The sequence below is a fragment of the Castor canadensis genome, chromosome 15, assembly GCF_047511655.1.
Source record: "Castor canadensis chromosome 15, mCasCan1.hap1v2, whole genome shotgun sequence".
Classification (NCBI taxonomy): Eukaryota; Metazoa; Chordata; class Mammalia; order Rodentia; family Castoridae; genus Castor; species Castor canadensis.
The window spans coordinates 59,213,697-59,225,546 of NC_133400.1; the positions used below are offsets into that span (position 1 = coordinate 59,213,697).

General features: G+C 38.5%; 1 protein-coding gene across 1 annotated transcript; it reads right to left on the bottom strand.

The window, feature by feature from the left end:
- Window positions 1–4,543: 4,543 nt before the first annotated feature.
- Window positions 4,544–11,098, bottom strand: LOC141417291 (uncharacterized protein C2orf78-like). Its single transcript, XM_074055422.1, has 3 exons — window positions 11,005–11,098; window positions 7,456–8,217; window positions 4,544–6,453 (listed from the first exon to the last, which is right to left on the bottom strand). The coding sequence occupies exons 1-3, from the start codon at window positions 11,096–11,098 to the stop codon at window positions 4,544–4,546; spliced, it is 2,766 nt and encodes a 921-aa protein (XP_073911523.1).
- Window positions 11,099–11,850: the final 752 nt, after the last annotated feature.

An 11,850-nucleotide genomic window follows, 5' to 3' on the forward strand; every position in this document is an offset into this window, starting at 1 on the left:
TTTTTTATTTCCATATCTATTTCTGGTTTATTTGCATTTGTTTGTGTGTGTGTGCATGCACATGTGTGTGACTGAGGATAGAACACAGGTCTTGCAAATCTTCCTCAAGTTCTGTGAGATATGTCCTCTTCCCTCCATTTGAATTTTGGAATCAGCTTGTCAATTAAACAAGAAAACAATTTGGCATGCTCTGAATTTGATTTGGGAGTGGAGGAGAGAGGGGAAGAGGAAGAAAGAAAGGGAGGGGGACAAAGGAAGAAGCAAAACTACCCTCCCTCAAAGATCTTACATTTTATTTATTTATTTGCAATCCTTGAGTTTGAACTCAGGGTCTACACCTTGAGCCACTCCACCAGCCCTTTGTTCTGAGGGGTTCTTTGGAGATAGGGTCTCATGACCTTGGCTGGCCTTGAAACGTGATCCTCCTGATCTCTCTTTCTGAGTAGCTAGGATTACAGGCATGATCCACTGACACACAGCAGGATCTTACATTTTAATGATGGGAAAGTGAGTGATAGATTTTGAGAAAATAATATGACAAAGAAGTCAGTTACACAGTGTATAATCAGAAGGTCCACATTCTACAGAAGAAATAGGCTCTGGCAAAGGGAATCAGAGAGTGGGACAGGAGAACACAGGAGTGATGGTTATTTCACATAGTGTGATCAGAGAGGCTCTTTTTGAAGAGATAAGATTTGAGAAAAGACCTGAAAAAAGTGAGAAGAACATTCTAGGAAGGGAACAGCAAGTGGGCTCATTATGACTGGAGTGGAGTGAGTGAAAGAGAACATGCAATTCATCATGCAAGGCAATGGTCAGTGAACCAATGCAGCCTGCTTTTATAAATAAAGTTTTATTGGACCTTTGTCATAGCCATTTGTTTACGTATTTTCCATGACTGCTGCCTTGCTATGACTGCACAGGGGATTAGCTGAGGCAGAGACAACTTGGCCCACAAGAATAACATATTTGTTGTCTGGCTCTTTTCAGAGAATGTTTGCAGACCGCTGATGTAAGCAGGGCCTTTTAGGCCATTGTAAAGACATTGAGTTTGACTCATGATGAAATGAGAAGCAATTGGAAGACTTGAGCAGAAGAATTACAGGACCTGACTTACACAGTGAAATGATTATCATGTCTTCAGTGTTGACAAATTTTAAGGGTCAATCTTGGGAGCCAGAAAAGCAATTGGGACTACATACAAAAGGTGCACTGAAGTGCCAACCACAGGACAGCACAGCAGATTCAGTGGGGGTACACCAGCATATTGTAAATTCATGAAGGATTCATAGCAATACTTGACATCTGTTAGAAACTGTGTGAACTTTTGCTAGCAGGGTGTTCATAGTTTTAACATAGTGTCATTATATATTCCTTTAAATGCTGCCATATCTTTTTGAAGCTGCGGTTTCATCAGTAAGTGCAGTAAATTGTAAAAATCCTGTGAAAATCATGTGGAACAGGAAATAAATCTGTCAGTGCCCAGTTTGATTACATGGTTTAAGACATAGTACAGTTCACAGTGAGTACACATATCCCATTAGCAATTAATAATTGTTTTTTGCAAGTGAAGTAGAATTGTTTTCTTTTAATATACATGTATTATTTTGCAAATGGCTATTTAGTTGCAGCAGCATTACATGACTTTCTTGTGACTAGTCTAACAAATCACCACAAACTTGATGACTTAAGGGCTGGAGATGTGGCTCAAGGCATAGAATGTCTGGTAAGCAAGCAATTGCAAAGACTCGAGTTTAAGCCCCAGAAAGATAGAAGCAACAGTGCAGTTTTTAATAACCTCAGTCCCTCTCATGCAAAAAGGTCAAACTAAAACCCATGAGAAGCATTTAATCCAGAAACAGAGAACAAAGCAAACCCTAGGACTAGAGGATAGGCAAACCACCAACAGTAAGCACCAGACCTGCCTGACATCAACATTTGAACCAGAGGGAGAGGTACACAAGAGGACTTCATGGTGCTGCAAGGTGTCTCCTGTGGGCCAGTTTGAGAGAAAGAGCAAACTTCCTGGGATTTCGCCCAGTCCCAAAGTGATTACAGTTAATTCTCTGCACCCATGGGTTCTGCATCTGTGGATTCCACTGAATTTGGTTCAAAATATTCTGAATAAAAGTTTTGTCTAAACTGAACATGTACAGACTATTTGGTCATTCTTTCCTCATCAGTATAATGATAAAACCATTTACATAGCATTTTCATTGTATTTGGTACAATAAGTAATCTAGAGATATGTTAAAATATATAAGAATATATATGCCAGTTGTAGGCAAATACGATCCCATTTTACATAAAGGCCTCCAGCATCCTCAAATTTTGATATCTGTGAGAGTTCAAAGAACCAATTCCCTGTGCATAATGAAAGGTGACGGTAACTACAGGGACCCATGATAGGATCTGCAGGCCAGTCTACAGTATTGAAAATGAGCATGCAGAGCTCCTTATCAGAATGCAGCTCTGCAAAGAGGAGATATTGCTGTGAGGAACAAAAAACACAAAGTATAAATCTCCAGATGGGAAACAAATGGAAAATCCCAGAAAACAACCCACTCTACTTTTGAATATTAAAAATAAAAACAAAAACAAAAATGCAGAAGATATGTTTTGGGAAGCTAAAAGAGTGATCCTCAAATTGGATGTGCTGATGTACACTTTTAATCCCAGTTTTTGAGACTGAGATAAGAGGATTAGTTTTGACAGACTTGAGGCCAGTCTGAGATATAGAGAGGGATACAGTCTCAAAAAATATTGGTACTCTCTATTCTTACATGTGAATGGGATAAATAATGTAGCTAGGTGTCACTCAGCACAGAATTCACTCTCACATGTAAGTTACTAAGGGAAACAAACCAATCTCCAACAAATGATAGGTGTATATACAAATGTGCAATATTCAGTCATAAAAAGGAATGGATGAATCTCACACTCTACACAAATAGATGAACCTTGAAAACTATGTCTAAGTGAAAGAAGACAGATATAAAAAGACACACATTGTATTCCATTTTTATAAATGTCCAGAAAAGGCAGATAGTTTAGTAGCTATCTGGGGTCAGAGAGAGTAAGGGATGGGGCATGACTGCTATAGAGTAGAGGTGTTGCTTTTGGGAATAATGAAAATATTACAGAATGTATAGTGCTGATGGTTGAAAAATGTTGAGAATGTTCTAAATTTCACTGAATTATACCCTTTAAAATGGTGAATTTAATGTTGTCTCATGAAATAATTTTTAATATGTAAATTGCTAGTTCTCCAACACTGACATCCACTACCCCATTCACTCTCCAACTCCCTTCCCTTCCTATAGTACTGCCGTGTATGCCACCCCCTCTTGCTCCCACATGACGTGGGACACCTTTGCACGTGCGAGCCAGCATGCTCCCCCTCGGAGGTGACTCACTGCTCACGTGTGAATTCCTGTCTCCTGGGATGGGCATGGATTCCCAGTTTTTGTCACGCTCTTGATGGCAGTGGTTGGAAAAAGGCAGCACATGCCAGGGTCAGTGGAGGAGGACCCAGCCCCTGCACTCAATACTTGCCTCCCTTCAGAGACTTGATCTTGTCCACCTATGACCTCCAGATGCTGTGCTCTCAAAAGCCAAGTTGCACACCCATGGGCACTTGAAAGAAATGAGGTTTTCAAAGTTTCGGACCTCAGATTCAAATCATGACCTTGTTCCTTTGCATGTAAAGTGATCTCAGCCCATTGCTAAACCTCACTAGTAAAGTGGAACAATGTATCTGAAGGTTCATTGAAGTAGCCCATTTTAGTTCCCAGTGAAGGGTGTTGAGAGAATGGTGATTTATATTGCAGGCCGTCATCTGGGTGGACCCAAAGATGTTGCAGTTCATTGGGTTAGGCCCCACGTTATCATGTGCCCCCGGGATAGCTGAGCCCTTGTCACTCATGTGGTAGATTCTCCCATATTTTGTATTCACCATTCCCAGCATTATTCACAGATAACCTAAATCTGTTGGAATTCAGTTCTAAATCTAATTTTCTAAAATGCTTGTCTGGTTGTTCATGAAGCATGATTTTTTTTCATTGCTTCTAATCAACTGAGACCCATCTTCTACCATTCTAAACATTTTCCAAATTTTGTTCTTTACACCCCAACCTCACACTGTGTCATTTTACCCATTCCTGATTCTTCTTATAGGCCCATGTAATTTCTCCCCTTTCAACCATACTACTTCTGGACCACATGCCTTCCTCTTCCCTCATTTCTTATCCTTTCCCTCCCTTTGTACTCTCAAATTTCAGTTCCTCTTTTTATAATCCCCACTTCTATCAAAAAAAACCACACGTAGTAGCATTTCAAAACTCCAAAGACCTCTTTATTGCTCATTTCTTAATTCTATTACATTACTTCAATTTTATTTTTTAAAATATATCAGAATAGAGAAATCTTTATATTTTTATCTATATTATTTTATATACCTATCTATCTATATGTTTAAATATCTATGTCGATGTATATATGTGAAAATCGTTTGATACTTAAAGGGTACCAACAATAGCAGCTCTTACATTACATAGCCATAGTATTGAGAAATTTCCATTTCTCTTTCTCTCTCAATGAAAAACTGCACTTTTCCCAAAGAAGTGTATTTGGCTGCATGCTCGCGCTCTTGCTGAGCCTTCCTTTTCATGGCCTCACGCTCTGGCCGTTGCTCTTTTGTGATGGGGCTTGACATTACTGGCTCAGGAACATTGGGCTTTCTCCATGGAATTGGTTGCAGGCTGAAATCTTGCAGTAGAAATTGGGTTTGAGACTTAGGTGGTGGCTGGAACTTGGCCATAGTAGTGGAAACAGGCTGCCTCTGGAAAGAAGTGAAAGAAGATGTTTTGTAGGGTGCAGGTCTAGCAGCAGCAGACTGAGAGACATTAGGCTGGGTAGGCTTGGTCAAACCTGGTAGAGTTGCATTGAATGAAATTGGCCGAGCTGGTTTGGCAGGACTTATCAAAGATGTGTTGGCACTAGCTGGTTGACATGCATTGACTGCCAGAGATTGAGCTGAGTTAGGATGAGGGTAAGATCCAGTGGGCCTACGTGAGGCAAAAGCCTGTGGCCTCCGAGGAACAGGTCGAGGTTGAGGCTTGTCAGGATTCAGAAAAGGTAAAGGTATCAACTTGACCTTGCCAGGTGGAGGCAGCTCATACTGGGATGGAGAGGAGCATTCATTGCCAGCACTGCTATCTTCTTTCTGGGCTTTGACTTGAGTCTTCTTAGGACCTTTGCCCTCATGTGGGGTATCCAGCCGTGATTTGATAGCTGCAGAATACTGGGAGCCTTTGGTGGTGCTCAAATTTGCCAAAGCCCGACACGAGGATGACCCAATTTTCTTATCAGTCTTCTTCCCCAGTGCATGAAAAACCTGCACTGACTGCAGCATGTGCATACCTAGATAGGTGCGAGGCTTTTTAAATGTCTCCTGGCTAAGCTCGGGTTGATTTCTCTTCCTCTTCATCTTGGGAATCGTTTTCTCGTCTGACTTCACTTTATTCCTTGTCTGCTTATTCTCTTCAACTTTCTTGGAATTGTTTTGTGTGGTGTTTTTGGTCTTTTCTTGCCCAAGGCCTTTAGCCTTGCTGGCCCTACTGTATGCAGCTTTTGGAGGTTTGCAGGTAGAATGCTTGGTTGTGATTACAGTTGGGCTGTCACTGGATACAGCACTGCACACAATCATTTCTCTCTCCAAAAGACACTCTGGGTTGTGACGCTGAATTTTGTCCTTAGGAGCTCCATCGATAAGCTCAGAATCTCTATCCTTCTTCTTTCTGATATAGTCAGTGAGTTCCTTTACAATCCTTGACTTTTTCTGCCCCTGATTCACCTTGGCATCTCTCATGTCATTGGCTTTTATGGTTGTGGGAAATTTGGACTGGTGATGTTCTGCCAATGAGTTGAAAATAGGTGGGAGTTCAATATTCTCCACCAATGCAGCCATGTCCACAAAACCATTGCTACATTCAACCCTATTTTCAAGTGTCCCTTGGTTCTCAAAACTTAGGCTATTCTTGACCAAATTGGCATTTTCAGAATCAGGCTTCTCCTCTTGGTCTAAAGGTTTGATGCATTCCAGAAATTGATGAATGTCAGGGATTTCTAAAGGGAGTAGTGGAGAATCCCGATTGTCAATTGGGATATGGTAGGCCTCCACAGGCTTTGAAAGCTTTGTTTTTATTTCATTCAAATTCTCATGTTCTATTTGTTCCTGGTTAGGAGCTTGAGGCAATGCCAGGTTATTGGTAGAACTTTGGACGGCAGTTAGTACTGAAATGTCTCCAAGCTCAAGTGGTGGGTTATTCTCAAGTATTTGAGCATTTATGCTACCGCAAGATGTAAGGAAATCTGAAGTTTGTGGAAAACAAAATGCCTGGCTTGAAGGTTGCAATTCTACAGAAGTCTCTGTCCTCATGGAAGTTTCCATCACTGAAAAGAAATCAAGGAAGAAGTCAGTCCCTGGTAAGTGAGATACTCTTGTCCTGCACACCAACACAGCAACCATGCACCTGCCAACAGTGAGCAAGCCACTTTTATGGTTTTTCTTAAGACCCATGGACAGGACGCTGCATTAGGAAATAGGTCGTGACTGTTGGAGTTGCTGCTACTCCGTTAATGTCATTGGTTTTTGGTTTTCTTTGTATTTCATAGGATTGATGTAAGTCAAATCAAAGTTTGGAAAGATGAAATGTATTAGGCTAGGGTGTGACTGTTAGTAGAGCACTTGTCACTGTACTCTTGGCCCTTGTTTCAATCAGAAACACCATGAAAAAATGAACAAAAAGTGTTTTACAAATACTAGAAATCTCTGCTCCCTCTTTGTGAGTATAAAAATATGTTAAACCATGTAGTAAGAGAAAAAGCAATGTCATTTCTCATGAAATTTATAAACAAGGGCATATGTTGTGCTTACTCACTTTGGACTAGATCTTGAACCCAAAAAATTAAAGAAAATTAAACCATTACTACAATGAAAGGTTTTGAAGTGTTTTCTAAATACACAAAAGCAAAAGATCTTGGAAGGGAATTAATTATTGCATGGAGGTTTTGCCAGGGTAGTGAAAAATGAAGCCTCATTCAGTGTGATTTAAGCGGACTTTTAAACACAACATGAATGACCATTATAGTGCTCTGCATTTTCACTTTTACTTTTTTACTTGCTTATTTGATTGTTTCTTTGTTTTTGGAAGTAGTGGGCATTGAACTCAGGACCTTACACTTGCTAGGCAGGTGCTGTACTAATTGATCCATGGCTCCAGCTCTTGACCTTATATCAAATCTGGAAATGGAGAGCACCGAGTAAGTGTAGTTGTTGAAATCTCAGGAGTTCAACTCTACCCATTTGTGGACTAACCACTACTCATCTGCAGATCTGTCTCTCCTTTTGAATGCTAACCTTATTCCTTTTCCATTTTTGCTATTTGTACTCACCTTGAAAACTCATTTCTCTGTTGGGTTGAGCAGGCATAGAGTAGTAGATTCCAGAGGTTGAAACCGGTGTTAGGATGTTTGTAGGCTGAACTTTCTTTAGAACCATCACCATTTCTGGTTGACAGATAGAGGACCCACTCCCTCCATATGAAACACAGCCATAAGATTGTAGGCAGAAGCCACGCTCTCCAGATAACGGAGGCCCCAATGTGTTTTGATTATAGTAATAGACATGACTTCCTTCCTGATAAGGAAGTGACATGCTATATGCTTGAGTGGGAATCTGAGATGGTGTTGCTTGAACAAAGTTGGCAGGTAATGATGGGGATAGGGGGACCACCTTATTGGCATCTGAAGCTTTATCATATTGGGTTGTTACAGTCATGGAAGAATTTGCTGTGTCCTGGTCAATAAGAGTCCCAGTGAAGTTTCCAGGTGAGGATGACTTCTTTTCTGTGCTTTGTGCAGTACCCCACTCAAAAATACCTGAATAGGAGGCAGCTGAAGTAGGTATCTGGCTCTGGCCAGTAACTTCAGACAACATAGTTGTGCTAGAATGTTGGTAAATGTAGGCACTACCCACGAGTGGCTGGAAAGAGGTGTTAGAGGCTGATGGCCGCAGCCATGCTGAAGTCATGGCTGGCCCAGAGACTCTGGAGAGGTTGCAGACACTTCCCACTATGGAAGAGGTATTGCTCACCACAGGACGAGTGAGCTGGGGAGAATTTGCAGTTCCAAGTAAAGATGTATTTTGGAAATTTTCTGTAGAAGGAAACAGGGTGATGGAAATTGATGAGATGGACAGACTTTCACTTTGAGGAGCAGTATTATCTTAAGGTTGTTGTAATTAGGAAGTCTTTAGTTCCAATACTCACTGAAACACCAGAAATCAAACAGTTTAAGATGGCTGTCACTGATGAAGTAGGTTGTTACAAACTTATAACTATGTCCTAGAATTGAAGCATTTTAAAACTAGAATATCCTTGGATCCTAAGTTAAAATAAATTCCTAATAGTTTTCAAAAAATATTTTTTGCAAAAAAAAAAAAAAAGCTATTTAAACTTTCTGAGCCTCAGGTTATTCATATGTAACATGCTTTCAATAATAATAATGGTAACTCATCCAAGAATAAAAGAGACATTTATATATGATTTGTATGGAGAATACATAGTGAGTTCTGCAAAGATAGACAAACTGCAAAGAATTAAAAAGAATAAATAGATGTTAATTAGATTTGAATACATAGCAAGCATAAAATAAAAATTTTTAAAAAGCATAGTAAATATAATAATAAAGGAAGTTCTGTTATCATATATATATAATATTATGAAAATGAATGTTATCTATTCTTTTTTAGTGAATACTATTAACTAAAACAAAACTGCTGTAGAAATGATTTTCAATTTGAAAAATAAGTTTTCGAGGCAGGGTTGAACAAAGTTACCTAAGCTGGCCTTGTACTTGGAATTCTCCCACCTCAGCCTTGGAATGCCTTGGATTTTAGGCACCTACCACCCCACCCAGCCTGATTTTGAATGTCTTTCCGATGGGTACATGTAGACAGAGAAACTCTACCAGTAACAAGTGTGTAACAGACAGAACAATGCAGCAAATGTGAACACTGAAGTAGCCATATTTTGTCTAGACCAATATTTCAATACAAATTGGTATGAATCTCTGTACATCTGTAGTCCCAGCAATCAGGAATGCTGAGGTAGGAAGATTACTTGAGTCCAAGTGTTTGAGGTCAGGTTGAGTCACATAGGGAGATGCCATTCCCACACCAATAAAAAAAACTAAACTAAACAAAATAAAGTTGTAAAAAGTGGAGAGTAAAGCAATAATTATAAAGGAATTCCATTATTGTGTTCATTCATATATCTCTGAGTATACCCAACAAGTAAAAGATATCAATCCTAATAGGTATATATTTCAATTAATATAGCCATATTAAAAAACAGGAAAAATACTTTAAAATAATGCTGAAAGTTCTGAGATTTATACCCAAAATTTAGCTTATATTCACTTCAACTTTCAGTAACAGGTCACCCCAAAAGCTTGAAAAAAATTACCACTAGAATCCACCTAAAACAAAAAAAGTTGGGGGGTGCTGATGTGAAAATTGAAGTGAGGCCCTTGAATGTGGTAAGCATATACTCTGTCCTTGAGCTATAACTCCAGTCCAAACAATTTTTAAGTGTTAAAAAAAACCAAGAATTCACAAAATTATTTTAGATAAATGTGGAATTAGAGACGTGGGGATTGACCTTTTATTTTTAGAAAGGTCTTTCTTTTTATTCTTGTGTCTAAAACAGTGACTATTAATAACAATGTACTCTGTTTTAGGAAGAAAATTATTGGTGTGGAGGTACTCAAGTAGTACCAAAACAAAAAGAAGAAAATTATTATAAAATCAAAAGAAACTTTTACTTGAAACTTTATTTTTGACACATTAGGATGCATCAATTTTTTTTGAATTCATGTAGTTTAATAATCCAGGATGAAATAAGACATTAAAAATTCTATTACATCAGCCTTCTTTCTATATAAACCCTATTCTTACTATACTTGTAGGAATAGTCAATCATAAAATATATTTCTAAAATATTCATATTCAAAACTGTCAATTGTCATCTATATCTAGAGTCATTAGAAAAAATGCAAACAACCAAATGTGACTTATCTGAGAAACTGCTTTTACTAGTGATACCCTGTTCTCCCTTAGTCATCTTCCTAATCAATTAATACAAGCATTTTCTGAAAACAACTTCATTTTGCTTTTCTTTGAGTAGATTTTAACTGCTTTTGTGCATTTTTTACAAAATCAACTGTGCTTGTCAACATTCTTTCTCAAATGATCTTTTTTCTCAACAATGTGTCCCTGCTTGACATTCTTATGTTTTCTCTTTCCTCATTTATATATTTTCTTCATTCCCTTCAGTTCCTGTCAGCCTATGCTTAATGTAAATAATCCCCAGCTTTTTTCTCTAGAAAATCTTTACTTCTGATAACCCACTCCTCTCCCTCTTCTCTCCTTATTCCTCTTTTCACCTACTTGAAACATAAAACTCCAAAACACATGGATATTACTTTTAGATCAGAGCTAAATTTGAAATACAAAAGTGGAATCTTAATGAAGGTAGACAGTTACAGATGAAACATCTTGGTATATGAGGCTAGTTTTTAATACCACCTTGGTTTATCTGTTTTTGTTGAAACTAACACTCTGGAAATCTCTGATTTCACTATATACATGGCCTTTAAGACTCAGTATTAGAAAACATAAGGAACAGAACATCAGCAGTCCTGTATCCTCATGTAGCAGATGAGGAACCATTTTGTGATAGAGTAAATAATGTCCCTAGTTACATACCTAGTAAATGTCAAAGCCACAAATGAAATCAGGTCTCCATATTTCTAGTTCAATGCTTTCCCCCCAGTATTCTAAGCTGCTTTGAGTCTACTACTAAATTTACGGTTGGTGAGTTAATCTAATTTTTTCATTATATATAAAAAAGTTTTTTTTTTTAAAGTTGTTGTTTTCCTTACCTGACATGATCACGGAAGAGTTAACATCAATTGCAGATACAAGAGATGCGGTAATACTAGAAGATGTCTGGGAAGAAGAAGATAAACAGCTCATTTGTCCAGTATGAAGGACTGATCCAAATTTGTTTACAGATAACTCCATGGAAACCCCAAGATTCTACCGGATGGCAGTAGGTTTGGTGGGAGAATGATGTCATAAAGTAAGCAGATGGTGAAGTAGCCAATAGCGAGATCATATTCCCAACCCTAAAATGGGATTGGTTGGAGAGAATAACATAGGAGCTATAATAGCACCTAAATGGCTGAGCTCTGAGTAGGTGAAATCCTGAAAGACAGGTATGGCAGACCCTCCTTCCCCTGTTTCTTATGCATGTTAATTAATAAAGTTATTCATAATTTGTATATCATATTTCACATTTTAATGGATTGTATAACATGGTCACATACTGGATATACATTTAATTCACTTGAGGAGGAATCAAAGTGGCATTATTTTGTCATTATTTTTATTTTTTTATTTTATCATTGTTACATTTACTCACAACGTTTGGGCCACCTCAACACACCCCCACCTCTGCTTCCAGGCAGAACCTGTTTGTCCCTCTTGTTCTGCGATTTAGAAGAGAAAACATAAGATATAATAAGAAATACACAGCATGTTTGTTAGTTTGAGGTAAGGATAGCTATACGGAGAGATTCCTAGCATTGCTTCCATGCACGTATGTACTACAACCCACTTTGGTTCATCTATACCAGAACCCTTCACTGCTTCCAAGTCCCCTTACCATAGTGGCCTCTGCCAGTTTGAGATTACTATATTCATTCCTTTACAGTGAGTACATGAAC